The sequence below is a fragment of the Heptranchias perlo genome, chromosome 16, assembly GCF_035084215.1.
Source record: "Heptranchias perlo isolate sHepPer1 chromosome 16, sHepPer1.hap1, whole genome shotgun sequence".
Classification (NCBI taxonomy): Eukaryota; Metazoa; Chordata; class Chondrichthyes; order Hexanchiformes; family Hexanchidae; genus Heptranchias; species Heptranchias perlo.
In genome coordinates this window covers 64,999,035-65,021,472 of record NC_090340.1, presented here as the reverse complement: position 1 = coordinate 65,021,472, position 22,438 = coordinate 64,999,035, and the positions used below count along the sequence as shown (strand labels likewise).

Here is a 22,438-nt window from a genome sequence, read left to right as displayed (position 1 = left end):
ACAACTCTAAAAGGGGTATGTGAACAGAGAGATCTGGGGGTATATGTGCACAAATCATTGAGGGTGGCAGGACAGGTTGAGAAAGTGGTTAAAAAAGCATATGGGATCCTGGGTTTTATAAATAGAGGCATAGAGTACAAAAGTATGGAAGTCATGATGAACCTTTATAAAACACTGGTTTGACCACAGCTGGAGCATTATGTCCAGTTCTGGGCACCGCACTTTAGGAAAGATGTGAAGGCCTTAGAGAGGGTACAGAAGAGATTTACTACAATGATTCCAGGGATGAGGAACTTTAGTTACGTGGATAGACTGGAGAAGCTGGGATTGTTCTCCTTGGAACAGAGACGGTTGCGAGGAGATTTGATCGAGGTATTCAAAATCATGAAGAGTCTAGGCAGAGTAGATAGAGAGAAACTCTCCCCATTGGTGGAAGGGTCAAGGACCAGAGGACACAGATTTAAGGTGATTGGCAAAAGAACCAAAGGTGACATGAGGGAAAACTTTTTTACACATCGAGTGGTTAGGATCTGGAATGCGCTGCCCGAGGGGGTGGTGGAGGCAGATTCAATCATGGCCTTCAAAAGGGAACTGGATAAGTACTTGAAAGGAAAGGATTTGCAGGGCTATGGGGAAAGGGCGGGGGAGTGGGACTAGCTGGATTGCTCTTGCATAGAGCCGGCACGGACTCGATGGACTGAATGGCCTCCTTCCGTGCTGTAACCTCTCTGTGATTCTATAATTCTAAGTGAGCTAGCATCAACTGCTGTTTGTGGAAGAGAATTCCAAACTTCTACCACCCTTTGTGTGTAGAAGTGTTTCCTAACTTCACTCCTGAAAGTCCTGGCTCTAATTTTTAGGCTGTGTCCCCTAGTCCTAGACTCCCCAACCAGCAGAAATAGTTTCTCTCTATCCACCCTATCAGTTCCCCTTAATATCTTGATAACTTCGATCAAATCACCCCGTAATCTTCCAAATTCCAGGGAATACAACCCTAGTTTGTGTAATCTCTCCTCGTAATTTAACCCTGTTACATTTCACTGAGCATCCAGTTCAGAATCAAACTCTCCCAGCGTACGGGTTAGATACAGAATAAAGTTCCCTCTACACTGTCCCATCAAACACTCCCAGGGCAGGTACAGCACGGGTTAGATACAGAGTAAAGCTCCCTCTATACTGTCCCATCAAACACTCCCAGGCCAGGTACAGCACGGGTTAGATACAGAGTAAAGCTCCCTCTACACAGTCCCATCAAACACTCCCAGGGCATGTACAGCACGGGTTAGATACAGAGTAAAGCTCCCTCTACACTGTCCCAACAAACACTCCCAGGGCATGTACAGCACGGGTTAGATACAGAGTAAAGCTCCCTCTATACTGTCCCACCAAACACTCTCAGGGCAGGTACAGCCCGGGTTAGATACAGAGTAAAGCTCCCTCTACACTCTCCCATCAAACACTCTCAGGGCAGGTACAGCCCGGGTTAGATGCAGAGTAAAGCTCCCTCTACACTATCCCATCAAACATTCCCAGGGCAGGTACAGCACGGGTTAGATACAGAGTAAAGCTCCCTCTACACTGTCCTATCCGGGTGTGCTGTGGTTTTGAGGGAGATTGCTAATTAGTTGTGATGTGTCAGTGTTCATCCTGTGCCCACTGGGAGCTGGGCTGGGACTGCTCAAACTCATTGTATGTGGAACCCCGACAGCCAACTGACAAAGGAGACCTTGACCCCATGAACTGGTCTGGATTGAAACCAGAACCAGGGATGAGAAGCCGTGTCTAACCCGCTCCTAAAGTTATCGCTGCTTCCTGAAGTATTGGCACTTTCAAACTTATCTTAATTCCAAGCTTTCACTGTCTGTCTTGAGCGTGTAAAATGGATCCATTTTTTAATTTCCAAACTCATCGATGCCACAAAGTTCTTTCCATCTGCTCTGAATACTTGTCGCTCGGTATTATTTCAGTTGCTTGTCTTCTTGCCCAACAGGCCAGTGTTTTACTATCGAGGGAATGAGCTGATGGCGGTGCGAGTCGGACTGTACAAGGCACATTACTGGACTTGGAGTAACTCCTGGGAGGAACTACAGCAGGTGAGACAGACTTTCCCATCGTGATGGAACAGGGGCCGAGCAGACCCTGCGTACAGTGACAGCAAGGGGCAAAGTGCGTGAAACTCTGCGTGTGGTTATTGTGGGGGAGGGAGGTGTACCCCTCTCACAGTGAATACAGCCAGAGAGAAAGAAAGGAAAGCCTGGATATATCATATCGCCTTATCTCATCTCTCAGAACCACGTTCGATACAGTCAGTTCACTGTGACTTTCAGGTGGGCAAACACAGCAAGATCCCATAATCAGCATTGTGTTTCTGGTGATGTTGGTTGAAGATCGAGTGGGCATGGTGGGAGCTCCCTGCTCCTCGAATAGTTCCGACGGAGATTTGTATCCACACGGACCAGAATATTTCCCATTATTCAATGTTCCGTAATTTATTCCCAATGTCACTAAACGCAACGCACTCAGACTGTCTGAGTGTCCACAGCAGCTTCCCTTCCGACACACTCCACAGATAGTCCCAGTGAACCCTGTGTTACACAGAGTGAAGAATCAGACCGGGTTCCTGCTCCTGATCACTGTCATCATTTCATAGTAGGTACAGCACAGGAGGAGGCCATTCGGCCCATCGTGCCTGTGCCGGCTCTTTGAAAGAGCTATCCAATTAGTCCAACCCCCCCTGCTCTTTCCCCATAGCCCTGCAGATTTTTTCCGTTGAAGTATTGATACAGTTCCCTGTTGAAAGTTACCATTGAAAAGCTTCCCTGCCCTTTCAACAACAACAACTCCCATTTATACATCACCTTTAACACAGGAAAACGTCCCAAGGTGCTTCACAGGAGCGATTATCAAACAAAATTTGACACTGAGCCACATAAGGAGATATTGGGACAGGTGACCAAAAGCTTGGTCAAAGAGGGAGGTTTTAAGGAGCATCTTAAAGGAGGAGAGAGAGGCGGAGAGGTTTAGGGAGGGAATTCCAGAGCTGAGGGCCGAGGCAGCTGAAGGCACGGCCGCCAATGGTGGAGCGATTAAAATCGGGGATGAGCAAGAGGCCAGAATTGGAGGGATGCAGAGATCTTGGAGGAGGTTACAGAGGTAGGGAGGGGTGAGGGCCATGGAGGGATTGAACACAAGGATGAGAATTTTAAGATCATGGTGTTCCTGGACTGGGAGTCAATGTAGGTCAACGAGCACAGGGGGTGATGGGAGAACGGGACTTGGTGCGAGTTAGGATACGGGCAGCAGAGTTTTGGATGAGCTCAAGTTTATGGAGGGTGGATGATGGGAGGCCGGCCAGGAGAGCATTGGAATAGTCCAGTCTGGAGGTAACAAAGGCAGGGATGAGGGTTCCAGCAGCAGATGAGCTGAGACAGGGACGGACACGGGTGATGTTACGGAGGTGGACGTAGGTGGTCTTTGTGATGGAGCGGATATGTGGTCGGGCTCATCACAGGGTCAAATTTCAGGCAGTGCATTCCAGATCATTACAAATTGCTGGGGAAATCAGTCTGGGTTCCTGCTCCTGATCATTGTCCAGTGACCCCCTGCGAGAAACTGTCCATGTGGACACCAGGTGAGGACAGGATTAAGCTTGGGTGTGATGTTGTCCACAGTTGAATAGTCTGCCAAAACTAATCATCTGACCAACACATGAGGAATGGCCACTTGTGTGAGTATCATAAGGTGTTCAGTGACCTTGTAGCCCGTACCCCAGTGAGAGTCAGTGCCTTTTAACTCTGCTCCTTACAAAGCCAGAGTCTCCAGCAGGGTGTGTGGATCGAATTACTCTCTCGATCACGAGGATTGATTCTGGTGTGAGGATCGAGTTACTCTCTCGATCACTAGGATTGATTCTGGTGTGAGGATCGAGTTACTCTCTCGATCACTGCAATTGATTCTGGTGTGTGGATCGAGTTACTCTCTCGATCACTGCGATTGATTCTGGTGTGTGGATCGAGTTACTCTCTCGATCACTAGGATTGATTCTGGTGTGAGGATCGAGTTACTCTCTCGATCACTGCAATTGATTCTGGTGTGAGGATCGAGTTACTCTCTCGATCACTAGGATTGATTCTGGTGTGAGGATCGAGTTACTCTCTCGATCACTGTGATTGATTCTGGTGTGAGGATCGAGTTACTCTCTCGATCACTAGGATTGATTCTGGTGTGAGGATCGAGTTACTCTCTCGATCACTGTGATTGATTCTGGTGTGAGGATCGAGTTACTCTCTCGATCACTAGGATTGATTCTGGTGTGTGGATCGAGTTACTCTCTCGATCACTGTGATTGATTCTGGTGTGTGGATCGAATTACTCTCTCGATCACTGCAATTGATTCTGGTGTGTGGATCGAGTTACTCTCTCGATCACTGTGATTGATTCTGGTGTGTGGATCGAGTTACTCTCTCGATCACTGCGATTGATTCTGGTGTGTGGATCGAGTTACTCTCTCGATCACTGCGATTGATTCTGGTGTGTGGATCGAGTTACTCTCTCGATCACTGCGATTGATTCTGGTGTGTGGATCGAGTTACTCTCTCGATCACTGCGATTGATTCTGGTGTGAGGATCGAGTTACTCTCTCGATCACTCGGATTGATTCTGGTGTGAGGATCGAGTTACTCTCTCGATCACTACGATTCATTCTGGTTGAGGATCGAGTTACTCTCTCGATCACTAGGATTGATTCTGGTGTGTGGATCGAGTTACTCTCTCGATCACTCGGATTGATTCTGGTGTGTGGATCGAGTTACTCTCTCGATCACAAGGATTGATTCTGGTGTGTGGATCGAGTTACTCTCTCGATCACTCGGATTGATTCTGGTGTGAGGATCGAGTTACTCTCTCGATCACTACGATTGATTCTGGTTGAGGATCGAGTTACTCTCTCGATCACGAGGATTGATTCTGGTGTGTGGATCGAGTTACTCTCTCGATCACTAGGATTGATTCTGGTGTGTGGATCGAGTTACTCTCTCGATCACTGCGATTGATTCTGGTTGAGGGTGGTTGTAGAGGGTTGTTTTTCAAACTGGAGGCCTGTGTCCAGCGGTGTGCCTCAGGGATCGGTGCTGGGTCCGCTGTTATTTGTTATTTATATTAATGATTTGGATGAGAATTTAGGAGGCATGGTTAGTAAGTTTGCAGATGACACCAAGATTGGTGGCATTGTGGACAGTGAAGAAGGTTATCTAGGATTGCAACGGGATCTTGATAAATTGGGCCAGTGGGCCGATGAATGGCAGATGGAGTTTAATTTAGATAAATGTGAGGTGATGCATTTTGGTAGATCGAATCGGGCCAGGACCTACTCCGTTAATGGTAGGGCGTTGGGGAGAGTTATAGAACAAAGAGATCTAGGAGTACAGGTTCATAGCTCCTTGAAAGTGGAGTCACAGGTGGATAGGGTGGTGAAGAAGGCATTCAGCACGCTTGGTTTCATTGGTCAGAACATTGAATACAGGAGTTGGGATGTCTTGTTGAAGTTGTACAAGACATTAGTAAGGCCACACTTGGAATACTGTGTACAGTTCTGGTCACCCTATTATAGAAAGGATATTATTAAACTAGAAAGAGTGCAGAAAAGATTTACGAGGATGCTACCGGGACTTGATGGTTTGACTTATAGGGAGAGGTTAGACAGACTGGGACTTTTTTCCCTGGAGAGTAGGAGGTTAAGGGGTGATCTTATAGAAGTCTATAAAATAATGAGGGGCATAGATAAGGTAGGTAGTCAAAATCTTTTCCCAAAGGGAGGGGAGTCTATAACGAGGGGGCATAGATTTAAGGTGAGACGGGAGAGACACAAAAGGGTCCAGAGGGGCAATTTTTTCACTCAAAGGGTGGTGAGTGTCTGGAACGAGCTGCCAGAGGCAGTAGTAGAGGCGGGTACAATTTTGTCTTTTAAAAAGCATTTGGACAGTTACATGGGTAAGATGGGTACAGAGGGATATGGGCCAAGTGCAGGCAATTGGGACTAGCTTAGTGGTATAAACTGGGCGACATGGACATGTTGGGCCGAAGGGCCTGTTTCCATGTTGTAACTTCTATGATTCTATGATTCTATGGTGTGAGGATCGAGTTACTCTCTCGATCACTGCGATTGATTCTGGTGTGAGGATCGAGTTACTCTCTCGATCACTCGGATTGATTCTGGTGTGTGGATCGAGTTACTCTCTCGATCACTAGGATTGATTCTGGTGTGAGGATCGAGTTACTCTCTCGATCACGAGGATTGATTCTGGTGTGTGGATCGAGTTACTCTCTCGATCACTAGGATTGATTCTGGTGTGAGGATCGAGTTACTCTCTCGATCACGAGGATTGATTCTGGTGTGTGGATCGAGTTACTCTCTCGATCACTGCGATTGATTCTGGTGTGTGGATCGAGTTACTCTCTCGATCACTCGGATTGATTCTGGTGTGTGGATCGAGTTACTCTCTCGATCACTGCGATTGATTCTGGTGTGTGGATCGAGTTACTCTCTCGATCACTCGGATTGATCCTGGTGTGTGGATCGAGTTACTCTCTCGATCACGAGGATTGATTCTGGTGTGTGGATCGCGTTACTCTCTCCATCACTAGGATTGATTCTGGTGTGAGGATCGAGTAACTCTCTCGATCACTAGGATTGATTCTGGTGTGTGGATCGAGTTACTCTCTCGATCACTAGGATTGATTCTGGTGTGAGGATCGAGTTACTCTCTCGATCACTAGGATTGATTCTGGTGTGAGGATCGAGTTACTCTCTCGATCACTGCGATTGATTCTGATTTGAGGATCGAGTTACTCTCTCGATCACTGCGATTGATTCTGGTGTGTGGATCGAGTTACTCTCTCGATCACTCGGATTGATTCTGGTGTGAGGATCGAGTTACTCTCTCGATCACTGCGATTGATTCTGGTGTGTGGATCGAGTTACTCTCTCGATCACGAGGATTGATTCTGGTGTGTGGATCGAGTTACTCTCTCGATCACTCGGATTGATTCTGGTGTGAGGATCGAGTTACTCTCTCGATCACTGCGATTGATTCTGGTGTGTGGATCGAGTTACTCTCTCGATCACTCGGATTGATTCTGGTGTGAGGATCGAGTTACTCTCTCGATCACTGCGATTGATTCTGGTGTGTGGATCGAGTTACTCTCTCGATCACTCGGATTGATTCTGGTGTGAGGATCGAGTTACTCTCTCGATCACTCGGATTGATTCTGGTGTGAGGATCGAGTTACTCTCTCGATCACGAGGATTGATTCTGGTGTGTGGATCGAGTTACTCTCTCGATCACTCGGATTGATTCTGGTGTGAGGATCGAGTTACTCTCTCGATCACGAGGATTGATTCTGGTGTGTGGATCGAGTTACTCTCTCGATCACTGCGATTGATTCTGGTGTGAGGATCGAGTTACTCTCTCGATCACTCGGATTGATTCTGGTGTGTGGATCGAGTTACTCTCTCGATCACGAGGATTGATTCTGGTGTGTGGATCGAGTTACTCTCTCCATCACTAGGATTGATTCTGGTGTGAGGATCGAGTTACTCTCTCGATCACTGCGATTGATTCTGGTGTGAGGATCGAGTTACTCTCTCGATCACTCGGATTGATTCTGGTGTGAGGATCGAGTTACTCTCTCGATCACTCGGGTTGATTCTGGTGTGAGGATCGAGTTACTCTCTCGATCACTGCGATTGATTCTGGTGTGAGGATCGAGTTACTCTCTCGATCACTCGGATTGATTCTGGTGTGAGGATCGAGTTACTCTCTCGATCACTGTGATTGATTCTGGTGTGAGGATTGAGTTACTCTCTCGATCACTGCGATTGATTCTGGTGTGAGGATCGAGTTACTCTCTCGATCACTCGGATTGATTCTGGTGTGAGGATCGAGTTACTCTCTCGATCACTCGGGTTGATTCTGGTGTGAGGATCGAGTTACTCTCTCGATCACTGTGATTGATTCTGGTGTGAGGATTGAGTTACTCTCTCGATCACTGCGATTGATTCTGGTGTGAGGATCGAGTTACTCTCTCGATCACTCGGATTGATTCTGGTGTGAGGATCGAGTTACTCTCTCGATCACTCGGATTGATTCTGGTGTGAGGATCGAGTTACTCTCTCGATCACTCGGGTTGATTCTGGTGTGAGGATCGAGTTACTCTCTCGATCACTAGGATTGATTCTGGTGTGTGGATCGAGTTACTCTCTCGATCACTGCGATTGATTCTGGTGTGAGGATCGAGTTACTCTCTCGATCACTCGGATTGATTCTGGTGTGAGGATCGAGTTACTCTCTCGATCACTCGGATTGATTCTGGTGTGAGGATCGAGTTACTCTCTCGATCACTGTGATTGATTCTGGTGTGAGGATCGAGTTACTCTCTCGATCACTGCGATTGATTCTGGTGTGAGGATCGAGTTACTGTCTCGATCACTAGGATTGATTCTGGTGTGAGGATCGAGTTACTCTCTCGATCACTAGGATTGATTCTGGTGTGAGGATCGAGTTACTCTCTCGATCACTAGGATTGATTCTGGTGTGAGGATCGAGTTACTCTCTCGATCACTAGGATTGATTCTGGTGTGAGGATCGAGTTACTCTCTCGATCACTAGGATTGATTCTGGTGTGAGGATCGAGTTACTCTCTCGATCACTAGGATTGATTCTGGTGTGTGGATCGAGTTACTCTCTCGATCACTAGGATTGATTCTGGTGTGAGGATCGAGTTACTCTCTCGATCACTGAGATAGATTCTGGTGTGAGGATCGAGTTACTCTCTCGATCACTGCGATTGATTCTGGTGTGAGGATCGAGTTACTCTCTCGATCACTAGGATTGATTCTGGTGTGAGGATCGAGTTACTCTCTCGATCACTAGGATTGATTCTGGTGTGAGGATCGAGTTACTCTCTCGATCACTAGGATTGATTCTGGTGTGTGGATCGAGTTACTCTCTCGATCACTAGGATTGATTCTGGTGTGAGGATCGAGTTACTCTCTCGATCACTGAGATAGATTCTGGTGTGAGGATCGAGTTACTCTCTCGATCACTAGGATTGATTCTGGTGTGAGGATCGAGTTACTCTCTCGATCACTGCGATTGATTCTGGTGTGTGGATCGAGTTACTCTCTCGATCACTGCGATTGATTCTGGTGTGAGGATCGAGTTACTCTCTCGATCACTAGGATTGATTCTGGTGTGTGGATCGAGTTACTCTCTCGATCACTGCGATTGATTCTGGTGTGAGGATCGAGTTACTCTCTCGATCACGAGGATTGATTCTGGTGTGTGGATCGAGTTACTCTCTCGATCACTCGGATTGATTCTGGTGTGAGGATCGAGTTACTCTCTCGATCACTGCGATTGATTCTGGTGTGAGGATCGAGTTACTCTCTCGATCACTCGGATTGATTCTGGTGTGAGGATCGAGTTACTCTCTCGATCACGAGGATTGATTCTGGTGTGAGGATCGAGTTACTCTCTCGATCACTAGGATTGATTCTGGTGTGAGGATCGAGTTACTCTCTCGATCACTCGGATTGATTCTGGTGTGTGGATCGAGTTACTCTCGATCACTGCGATTGATTCTGGTGTGAGGATCGAGTTACTCTCGATCACTCGGATTGATTCTGGTGTGTGGATCGAGTTACTCTCTCGATCACTCGGATTGATTCTGGTGTGTGGATCGAGTTACTCTCTCGATCACTTGGATTGATTCTGGTGTGAGGATCGAGTTACTCTCTCGATCACTGCGATTGATTCTGGTGTGAGGATCGAGTTACTCTCTCGATCACTAGGATTGATTCTGGTGTGTGGATCGAGTTACTCTCTCGATCACTGCGATTGATTCTGGTGTGTGGATCTAGTTACTCTCTCGATCACTCGGACTGATTCTGGTGTGAGGATCGAGTTACTCTCTCGATCACTCGTATTGATTCTGGTGTGATGATCGAGTTACTCTCTCGATCACTGCGATTGATTCTGGTGTGTGGATCGAGTTACTCTCTCGATCACTCGGATTGATTCTGTTGTGAGGATCGAGTTACTCTCTCGATCACTGCGATTGATTCTGGTGTGTGGATCGAGTTACTCTCTCGATCACTCGGATTGATTCTGTTGTGAGGATCGAGTTACTCTCTCGATCACGAGGATTGATTCTGGTGTGTGGATCGAATTACTCTCTCGATCACTAGGATTGATTCTGGTGTGTGGATCGAGTTACTCTCTCGATCACTCCGATTGATTCTGGTGTGTGGATCGAATTACTCTCTCGATCACTAGGATTGATTCTGGTGTTTGGATCGAGTTACTCTCTCGATCACTGCGATTGATCCTGGTGTGTGGATCGAGTTACTCTCTCGATCACTGCGATTGATTCTGGTGTGTGGATCGAGTTACTCTCTCGATCACTGCGATTGATCCTGGTGTGTGGATCGAGTTACTCTCTCGATCACTGCGATTGATCCTGGTGTGAGGATCGAGTTACTCTCTCGATCACTGTGATTGATCCTGGTGTGAGGATCGAGTTACTCTCTCGATCACTCGGATTGATTCTGGTGTGAGGATCGAGTTACTCTCTCGATCACTGTGATTGATTCTGGTGTGAGGATCGAGTTACTCTCTCGTTCACTGTGATTGATTCTGGTGTGAGGATCGAGTTACTCTCTCGATCACTCGGATTGATTCTGGTGTGTGGATCGAGTTACTCTCTCGATCACTGCGATAGATTCTGGTGTGAGGATCGAGTTACTCTCTCGATCACTAGGATTGATTCTGGTGTGAGGATCGAGTTACTCTCTCGATCACTCGGATTGATTCTGGTGTGTGGATCGAGTTACTCTCTCGATCACTCGGACTGATCCTGGTGTGAGGATCGAGTTACTCTCTCGATCACTGCGATTGATTCTGGTGTGTGGATCGAGTTACTCTCTCGATCACTAGGATTGATATTGGTGTGAGGATCGAGTTACTCTCTCGATCACTGCGATTGATTCCGGTGTGTGGATCGAGTTACTCTCTCGATCACTCGGATTGATTCTGGTGTGAGGATCGAGTTACTCTCTCGATCACTCGGATTGATTCTGGTGTGAGGATCGAGTTACTCTCTCGATCACTAGGATTGATATTGGTGTGAGGATCGAGTTACTCTCTCGATCACTGCGATTGATTCCGGTGTGTGGATCGAGTTACTCTCTCGATCACTCGGATTGATTCTGGTGTGAGGATCGAGTTACTCTCTCGATCACTAGGATTGATATTGGTGTGAGGATCGAGTTACTCTCTCGATCACTGCGATTGATTCCGGTGTGTGGATCGAGTTACTCTCTCGATCACTCGGATTGATATTGGTGTGAGGATCGAGTTACTCTCTCGATCACTAGGATTGTTTCTGGTGTTTGGATCGAGTTACTCTCTCGATCAATAGGATTGATTCTGGTGTTTGGATCGAGTTACTCTCTCGATCACTGCGATTGATTCTGGTGTGAGGATCGAGTTACTCTCTCGATCACTCGGATTGATTCTGGTGTGAGGATCGAGTTACTCTCTCGATCACTGCGATTGATTCTGGTGTGTGGATCGAGTTACTCTCTCGATCACTCGGATTGATTCTGGTGTGAGGATCGAGTTACTCTCTCGATCACTGGGATTGGTTCTGGTGTGTGGATCGAGTTACTCTCTCGATCACTGCGATTGATCCTGGTGTGAGGATCGAGTTACTCTCTCGATCACTCGGACTGATCCTGGTGTGAGGATCGAGTTACTCTCTCGATCACTGCGATAGATTCTGGTGTGAGGATCGAGTTACTCTCTCGATCACTAGGATTGATTCTGGTGTGTGGATCGAGTTACTCTCTCGATCACTGCGATAGATTCTGGTGTGAGGATCGAGTTACTCTCTCGATCACTAGGATTGATTCTGGTGTGAGGATCGAGTTACTCTCTCGATCACTCGGATTGATTCTGGTGTGAGGATCGAGTTACTCTCTCGATCACTCGGATTGATTCTGGTGTGTGGATCGAGTTACTCTCTCGATCACTAGGATTGATTCTGGTGTGTGGATCGAGTTACTCTCTCGATCACTCGGATTGATTCTGGTGTGTGGATCGAGTTACTCTCTCGATCACTGCGATTGATTCTGGTGTGAGGATCGAGTTACTCTCTCGATCACTCGGATTGATTCTGGTGTGTGGATCGAGTTACTCTCTCGATCACTGCGATTGATTCTGGTGTGTGGATCGAGTTACTCTCTCGATCACAAGGATTGATTCTGGTGTGAGGATCGAGTTACTCTCTCGATCACGAGGATTGATTCTGGTCTGTGGATCGAGTTACTCTCTCGATCACTAGGATTGATTCTGGTGTGTGGATCGAGTTACTCTCTCGATCACTCGGATTGATTCTGGTGTGTGGATCGAGTTACTCTCTCGATCACTCGGATTGATTCTGGTGTGAGGATCGAGTTACTCTCTCGATCACTAGGATTGATTCTGGTGTGAGGATCGAGTTACTCTCTCGATCACTGCGATTGATTCTGGTGTGTGGATCGAGTTACTCTCTCGATCACTGCGATTGATTCTGGTGTGTGGATCGAGTTACTCTCTCGATCACTGCGATTGATCCTGGTGTGAGGATCGAGTTACTCTCTCGATCACTCGGACTGATCCTGGTGTGAGGATCGAGTTACTCTCTCGATCACTCGGATTGATTCTGGTGTGTGGATCGAGTTACTCTCTCGATCACTGTGATTGATTCTGGTGTGTGGATCGAGTTACTCTCTCGATCACTGTGATTGATTCTGGTGTGAGGATCGAGTTACTCTCTCGATCACTCGGATTGATTCTGGTGTGTGGATCGAGTTACTCTCTCGATCACTAGGATTGATTCTGGTGTGAGGATCGAGTTACTCTCTCGATCACTCGGATTGATTCTGGTGTGAGGATCGAGTTACTCTCTCGATCACTCGGACTGATCCTGGTGTGAGGATCGAGTTACTCTCTCGATCACTGCGATTGATTCTGGTGTGTGGATCGAGTTACTCTCTCGATCACTCGGATTGATTCTGGTGTGAGGATCGAGTTACTCTCTCGATCACTAGGATTGATTCTGGTGTTTGGATCGAGTTACTCTCTCGATCACTGCGATTGATTCTGGTGTGTGGATCGAGTTACTCTCTCGATCACTCGGATTGATATTGGTGTGAGGATCGAGTTACTCTCTCAATCACTAGGATTGTTTCTGGTGTTTGGATCGAGTTACTCTCTCGATCACTAGGATTGATTCTGGTGTTTGGATCGAGTTACTCTCTCGATCACTGCGATTGATTCTGGTGTGAGGATCGAGTTACTCTCTCGATCACTCGGATTGATTCTGGTGTGAGGATCGAGTTACTCTCTCGATCACTGCGATTGATTCTGGTGTGTGGATCGAGTTACTCTCTCGATCACTCGGATTGATTCTGGTGTGAGGATCGAGTTACTCTCTCGATCACTGGGATTGATTCTGGTGTGTGGATCGAGTTACTCTCTCGATCACTGCGATTGATCCTGGTGTGAGGATCGAGTTACTCTCTCGATCACTCGGACTGATCCTGGTGTGAGGATCGAGTTACTCTCTCGATCACTCGGATTGATTCTGGTGTGAGGATCGAGTTACTCTCTCGATCACTAGGATTGATTCTGGTGTGTGGATCGAGTTACTCTCTCGATCACTGCGATAGATTCTGGTGTGAGGATCGAGTTACTCTCTCGATCACTAGGATTGATTCTGGTGTGAGGATCGAGTTACTCTCTCGATCACTCGGATTGATTCTGGTGTGAGGATCGAGTTACTCTCTCGATCACTCGGACTGATCCTGGTGTGAGGATCAAGTTACTCTCTCGATCACTGCGATTGATTCTGGTGTGTGGATCGAGTTACTCTCTCGATCACTCGGATTGATTCTGGTGTGAGGATCGAGTTACTCTCTCGATCACGAGGATTGATTCTGGTGTTTGGATCGAGTTACTCTCTCGATCACTCGGATTGATTCTGGTGTGTGGATCGAGTTACTCTCTCGATCACTCGGATTGATTCTGGTGTGTGGATCGAGTTACTCTCGATCACTGCGATTGATTCTGGTGTGAGGATCGAGTTACTCTCTCGATCACTCGGATTGATTCTGGTGTGTGGATCGAGTTACTCTCTCGATCACTCGGATTGATTCTGGTGTGAGGATCGAGTTACTCTCTTGATCACTAGGATTGATTCTGGTGTTTGGATCGAGTTACTCTCTCGATCACTCGGACTGATTCTGGTGAGTAGATCGAGTTACTCTCTCGATCACTCGGATTGATTCTGGTGTGTGGATCGAGTTACTCTCTCGATCACTCGGATTGATTCTGGTGTGTGGATCGAGTTACTCTCTCGATCACTCGGATTGATCCTGGTGTGAGGATCGAGTTACTCTCTCGATCGCTGCGATTGATTCTGGTGTGTGGATCGAGTTACTCTCTCGATCACTCGGATTGATTCTGGTGTGAGGATCGAGTTACTCTCTCGATCACGAGGATTGATTCTGGTGTTTGGATCGAGTTGCTCTCTCGATCACTGCGATTGATTCTGGTGTGTGGATCGAGTTACTCTCTCGATCACTCGGATTGATATTGGTGTGAGGATCGAGTTACTCTCTCAATCACTAGGATTGTTTCTGGTGTTTGGATCGAGTTACTCTCTCGATCACTAGGATTGATTCTGGTGTTTGGATCGAGTTACTCTCTCGATCACTGCGATTGATTCTGGTGTGAGGATCGAGTTACTCTCTCGATCACTCGGATTGATTCTGGTGTGAGGATCGAGTTACTCTCTCGATCACTGCGATTGATTCTGGTGTTTGGATCGAGTTACTCTCTCGATCACTCGGATTGATTCTGGTGTGAGGATCGAGTTACTCTCTCGATCACTGGGATTGATTCTGGTGTGTGGATCGAGTTACTCTCTCGATCACTGCGATTGATCCTGGTGTGAGGATCGAGTTACTCTCTCGATCACTGCGATTGATTCTGGTGTTTGGATCGAGTTACTCTCTCGATCACTGCGATTGATCCTGGTGTGAGGATCGAGTTACTCCCTCGATCACTCGGATTGATTCTGGTGTTTGGATCGAGTTACTCTCTCGATCACTGGGATTGATTCTGGTGTGTGGATCGAGTTACTCTCTCGATCACTGCGATTGATTCTGGTGTTTGGATCGAGTTACTCTCTCGATCACTGCGATTGATCCTGGTGTGAGGATCGAGTTACTCTCTCGATCACTCGGACTGATCCTGGTGTGAGGATCGAGTTACTCTCTCGATCACTCGGATTGATTCTGGTGTGAGGATCGAGTTACTCTCTCGATCACTCGGATTGATTCTGGTGTGAGGATCGAGTTACTCTCTCGATCACTAGGATTGATTCTGGTGTGTGGATCGAGTTACTCTCTCGATCACTGCGATAGATTCTGGTGTGAGGATCGAGTTACTCTCTCGATCACTAGGATTGATTCTGGTGTGAGGATCGAGTTACTCTCTCGATCACTCGGATTGATTCTGGTGTGAGGATCGAGTTACTCTCTCGATCACTCGGACTGATCCTGGTGTGAGGATCGAGTTACTCTCTCGATCACTGCGATTGATTCTGGTGTGTGGATCGAGTTACTCTCTCGATCACTCGGATTGATTCTGGTGTGAGGATCGAGTTACTCTCTCGATCACTCGGATTGATTCTGGTGTGTGGATCGAGTTACTCTCTCGATCACTCGGATTGATTCTGGTGTGTGGATCGAGTTACTCTCGATCACTCCGATTGATTCTGGTGTGAGGATCGAGTTACTCTCTCGATCACTCGGATTGATTCTGGTGTGTGGATCGAGTTACTCTCTCGATCACTCGGATTGATTCTGGTGTGAGGATCGAGTTACTCTCTTGATCACTAGGATTGATTCTGGTGTGTGGATCGAGTTACTCTCTCGTTCACTGCGATTGATTCTGGTGTGTGGATCTAGTTACTCTCTCGATCACTCGGATTGATTCTGGTGTGTGGATCGAGTTACTCTCTCCATCACTCGGACTGATTCTGGTGAGTAGATCGAGTTACTCTCTCGATCACTCGGATTGATTCTGGTGTGTGGATCGAGTTACTCTCTCGATCACTCGGATTGATTCTGGTGTGAGGATCGAGTTACTCTCTCGATCACTGCGATTGATTCTGGTGTGAGGATCGAGTTACTCTCTCGATCACTCGGATTGATTCTGGTGTGAGGATCGAGTTACTCTCTCGATCACTAGGATTGATTCTGGTGTGTGGATCGAGTTACTCTCTCGATCACTAGGATTGATTCTGGTGTGTGGATCGAGTTACTCTCTCGATCACCCGGATTGATTCTGGTGTGTGGATCGAGTTACTCTCTCGATCACTGCGATTGATTCTGGTGTGAGGATCGAGTTACTCTCTCGATCACTCGGATTGATTCTGGTGTGAGGATCGAGTTACTCTCTCGATCACTGCGATTGATTCTGGTGTGAGGATCGAGTTACTCTCTCGATCACTAGGATTGATTCTGGTGTGTGGATCGAGTTACTCTCTCGATCACTAGGATTGATTCTGGTGTGTGGATCGAGTTACTCTCTCGATCACTAGGATTGATTCTGGTGTGAGGATCGAGTTACTCTCTCGATCACTGCTATTGATCCTGGTGTGTGGATCGAGTTACTCTCTCGATTACTGCGATTGATCCTGGTGTGAGGATCGAGTTACTCTCTCGATCACTCGGACTGATCCTGGTGTGAGGATCGAGTTACTCTCTCGATCACTCGGATTGATTCTGGTGTGTGGATCGAGTTACTCTCTCGATCACTGTGATTGATTCTGGTGTTGGATCGAGTTACTCTCTCGATCACTGTGATTAATTCTGGTGTGAGGATCGAGTTACTCTCTCGATCACTCGGATTGATTCTGGTGTGAGGATCGAGTTACTCTCTCGATCACTCGGACTGATCCTGGTGTGAGGATCGAGTTACTCTCTCGATCACTAGGATTGATTCTGGTGTGTGGATCGAGTTACTCTCTCGATCACTGCGATTGATTCTGGTGTGTGGATCGAGTTACTCTCTCGATCACTGCGATTGATTCTGGTGTGAGGATCGAGTTACTCTCTCGATCACTCGGATTGATTCTGGTGTTTGGATCGAGTTACTCTCTCGATCACTGCGATTGATTCTGGTGTGAGGATCGAGTTACTCTTTCGATCACTAGGATTGTTTCTGGTGTTTGGATCGAGTTACTCTCTCGATCACTAGGATTGATTCTGGTGTTTGGATCGAGTTACTCTCTCGATCACTGCGATTGATTCTGGTGTGTGGATCGAGTTACTCTCTCGATCACTGCGATTGATTCTGGTGTGAGGATTGAGTTACTCTCTCGATCACTCGGGTTGATTCTGGTGTGAGGATCGAGTTACTCTCTCGATCACTGCGATTGATTCTGGTGTGAGGATCGAGTTACTCTCTCGATCACCAGGATTGATTCTGGTGTTTGGATCGAGTTACTCTCTCGATCACTAGGATTGATTCTGGTGTTTGGATCGAGTTACTCTCTCGATCACTGCGATTGATTCTGGTGTGTGGATCGAGTTACTCTCTCGATCACTGCGATTGATTCTGGTGTGAGGATCGAGTTACTCTCTCGATCACTCGGGTTGATTCTGGTGTGAGGATCGAGTTACTCTCTCGATCACTGCGATTGATTCTGGTGTGAGGATCGAGTTACTCTCTCGATCACTCGGATTGATTCTGGTGTGAGGATCGAGTTACTCTCTCGATCACTGGGATTGATTCTGGTGTGTGGATCGAGTTACTCTCTCGATCACTGCGATTGATCCTGGTGTGAGGATCGAGTTACTCTCTCGATCACTCGGACTGATCCTGGTGTGAGGATCGAGTTACTCTCTCGATCACTCGGATTGATTCTGGTGTGAGGATCGAGTTACTCTCTCGATCACTAGGATTGATTCTGGTGTGTGGATCGAGTTACTCTCTCGATCACTAGGATTGATTCTGGTGTGAGGATCGAGTTACTCTCTCGATCACTAGGATTGATTCTGGTGTGAGGATCGAGTTACTCTCTCGATCACTAGGATTGATTCTGGTGTGAGGATCGAGTTACTCTCTCGATCACTCGGATTGATTCTGGTGTGAGGATCGAGTTACTCTCTCGATCACTAGGATTGATTCTGGTGTGTGGATCGAGTTACTCTCTCGATCACTAGGATTGATTCTGGTGTTTGGATCGAGTTACTCTCTCGATCACTCGAATTGATTCTGGTGTGTGGATCGAGTTACTCTCTCGATCACTCGGATTGATTCTGGTGTGAGGATCGAGTTACACTCCCGATCACTCGGATTGATTCTGGTGTGTGGATCGAGTTACTCTCTCGATCACTGCGATTGATTCTGGTGTGTGGATCGAGTTACTCTCTCGATCACTCGGATTGATTCTGGTGTGTGGATCGAGTTACTCTCTCGATCACTCGAATTGATTCTGGTGTGAGGATCGAGTTACTCTCTCGATCACTCGAATTGATTCTGGTGTGTGGATCGAGTTACTCTCTCGATCACTCGGATTGATTCTGGTGTGAGGATCGAGTTACACTCCCGATCACTCGGATTGATTCTGGTGTGTGGATCGAGTTACTCTCTCGATCACTGCGATTGATTCTGGTGTGTGGATCGAGTTACTCTCTCGATCACTGCGATTGATTCTGGTGTGTGGATCGAGTTACTCTCTCGATCACTCGGATTGATTCTGGTGTGAGGATCGAGTTACTCTCTCGATCACTAGGATTGATTCTGGTGTGTGGATCGAGTTACTCTCTCGATCACTCGGACTGATCCTGGTGTGAGGATCGAGTTACTCTCTCGATCACTCGGATTGATTCTGGTGTGTGGATCGAGTTACTCTCTCGATCACTGCGATTGATTCTGGTGTGTGGATCGAGTTACTCTCTCGATCACTCGGATTGATTCTGGTGTGAGGATCGAGTTACTCTCTCGATCACTAGGATTGATTCTGGTGTGTGGATCGAGTTACTCTCTCGATCACTCGGACTGATCCTGGTGTGAGGATCGAGTTACTCTCTCGATCACTCGGATTGATTCTGGTGTGAGGATCGAGTTACACTCCCGATCACTCGGATTGATTCTGGTGTGTGGATCGAGTTACTCTCTCGATCACTGCGATTGATTCTGGTGTGTGGATCGAGTTACTCTCTCCATCACTGGGATTGATTCTGGTGTGTGGATCGAGTTACTCTCTCGATCACTGCGATTGATTCTGGTGTGTGGATCGAGTTACTCTCTCGATCACTGGGATTGATTCTGGTGTGTGGATCGAGTTACTCTCTCGATCACTCGGATTGATTCTGGTGTGAGGATCGAGTTACTCTCTCGATCACTGCGATTGATTCTGGTGTGAGGATCGAGTTACTCTCTCGATCACTAGGATTGATTCTGGTGTGAGGATCGAGTTACTCTCTCGATCACTAGGATTGATTCTGGTGTGAGGATCGAGTTACTCTCTCGATCACTCGGATTGATTCTGGTGTGTGGATCGAGTTACTCTCTCGATCACTCGGATTGATTCTGGTGTGAGGATCGAGTTACTCTCTCGATCACTAGGATTGATTCTGGTGTGAGGATCGAGTTACTCTCTCGATCACTCGGATTGATTCTGGTGTGAGGATCGAGTTACGCTCTTGATCACTAGGATTGATTCTGGTGTGTGGATCGAGTTACTCTCTCGATCACTGCGATTGATTCTGGTGTGTGGATCGAGTTACTCTCTCGATCACTGCGATTGATTCTGGTGTGAGGATCGAGTTACTCTCTCGATCACTCGGACTGATCCTGGTGTGAGGATCGAGTTACTCTCTCGATCACTAGGATTGATGCTGGTGTGAGGATCGAGTTACTCTCTCGATCACTTGGATTGATTCTGGTGTGAGGATCGAGTTACTCTCTCGATCACTCGGACTGATCCTGGTGTGAGGATCGAGTTACTCTCTCGATCACTAGGATTGATGCTGGTTTGTGGATTTGGTTAGAGTTAAGAAGCAAATGACCTGTCATTACACTACTGGATGTATTCTATAGGCCACCAAGAGAGTAGGAGGTTAAGGGGTGATCTTGTAGAAGTCTATAAAATAATGAGGGGCATTGATAAGGTAGGTCGTCAAAATCTTTTCCCAAAGGGAGGGGAGTCTATAACGAGGGGGCATAGATTTAAGGTGAGACGGGAGAGACACAAAAGGGTCCAGAGGGGCAATTTTTTCACTCAAAGGGTGGTGAGTGTCTGGAACGAGCTGCCAGAGGCAGTAGTAGAGGCGGGTACAATTTTGTCTTTTAAAAAGCATTTGGACAGTTACATGGGTAAGATGGGTACAGAGGGATATGGGCCAAGTGCAGGCAATTGGGACTAGCTTAGTGGTATAAACTGGGCGACATGGACATGTTGGGCCGAAGGGCCTGTTTCCATGTTGTAAACTTCTATGATTCTATGATTCTAACTCGTGGGAAGGATTACGAGGAGCAAATTTGCAGGGAAATTGCGGAGAGGTGCAAAAGCCATCGGGTAGTAATAATGGGGGACTTCAACCATCCTCATGTGGACTGAGATAGTAATAGTGTAAAGGGCAAAGAGGGGGAGGAATTTTTGAAGTGTGTTCAGGAGAACTTTCTTAACCAGTACGTTTCCAGCCCAACGAGGAAGGAGGCATTGCTGGATCTAGTTCTGGGGAATGAGCTGGGCCAAGTGTCAGTGTGGGAGCATTTAGGGAGCAGTGATCATAGTATCATTGGGTTTAGATTACCCATGGAAAAGGACAAGGAGCAATCTAGAGTTAAAATACTCAATTGGAGGAGGGCCAATTTCAATGGGATGAGAACGGATCTGGCCCGGGTAAATTGGAATCAAAGATTGGCAGGCAAAACTGTAATTGAACAATGGGCGGCCTTTAAAGAGGAGATGGGTTGGGTACAGTCTCAGGACATTCCGATGAGGGGGAAAGTTGGGCAACTAAAGCCAGAGCTTCTCTTGAGTACTCCTGCTGAGTAGAATGGGCCTATATTCTCTGGAGTTTAGAAGAATGAGAGGTGATCTCATTGAAACATATAAGATCATGAGGGGGCTTGACAGGCTAGATGCTGAGAGATTGTTTCCCCTGGCTGGAGAGTCTGGAACTCGGGGACATAATTGCAGGATATGGGGTTGACCATTTAAGACTGAGATGAGGAGGAATTTCTTCACTCAGAGGGTTGTGAATCTTTGGCATTCTCTACCCCAGAGGGCTGTGGATGCTCAGTCATTGAATATATTCAAGGCTGAGATCGATAGATTTTTGGACTCTCGGGGAATCAAGGGATATGGGGATCGGGCGGGAAAGTGGGATTGAGGTCGAAGATCAGCCATGATCTGATTGAATGGCGGAGCAGGCTCGAGGGGCCGTATGGCCGACTCCTGCTTATATTTCTCATGTTCTTATGTTCTCCTTGGATGACGAAAGATATAGAGAGTAAGATGAAGCAGAAAAAGGGGCGTATGACAGATGTCAGGTTGATAACACAAGTGAGAACCAGGCAGAATATAGAAAGTTCCGAGGGGAAGTGAAAAAGTAAATAAGAGGGGCAAAGAGAGAGTGTGAGAATAGACTGGCGGCCAACATAAAAGGGATTCCAAAAGCCTTCTACAGGCATCTAAACAGTAAACGGGTAATAAGAGGAGGGGTGGGGCCAATTAGGGACCAAAATGGAGATCGACTCATGGAGGCAGAGGGCATGGCTGAGGTACTAAATGAGTACTTTGCATCTGTCTTTACCAAGGAAGAAGATGCTGCCAGAGTCTCAGGAAAAGAAGAGGTAGTTGAGATACTGGATGGGCTAATAATTGATAAAGAAGAGGTACTAGAAAGTCTCGCTGTAATTAAAGTAGATAAGTCATCCAGTCCGGATGGGATGCATCCTCGGTTACTGAGGGAAGTAAGGGTGGAAATTGCGGAGCTGCTGGCCATAATCTTCCAAACATCCTTGGATACGGGGGTGGTGCCAGAGGACTGGAGAATTGCAAATGTTACACCCTTGTTCAAAAAAGTGTGTAAGGATAAACCCAGCAACTATAGGCCAGTCAGTTTAACCTCGGTGGTGGGGAAACTTTTAGAAACGATAATCCAGGACAGAATTAACAGTGTGGATTGATTAAGGAAAGCCAGCACGGATTTGTTAAAGGCAAATCGTGTTTAACTAACTTGATTGAGTTTTTTGATGAGGTAACGGAGAGGGTCGATGAGGGCAATGCAGTTGATGTGATGTATATGGAC

General features: G+C 47.1%; 1 protein-coding gene across 1 annotated transcript in view; it reads left to right on the top strand.

Annotated features, from left to right (window-relative positions):
• Positions 1-22,438, top strand: part of galns (galactosamine (N-acetyl)-6-sulfatase) — a 70,522-nt gene that overhangs the window by 29,547 nt on the left and 18,537 nt on the right. The window contains exon 11 of the mRNA XM_067998214.1: positions 1,991-2,093. Coding sequence (XP_067854315.1) covers positions 1,991-2,093 — 103 coding nt within the window. The remainder of the gene's footprint in view (positions 1-1,990; positions 2,094-22,438) is intronic.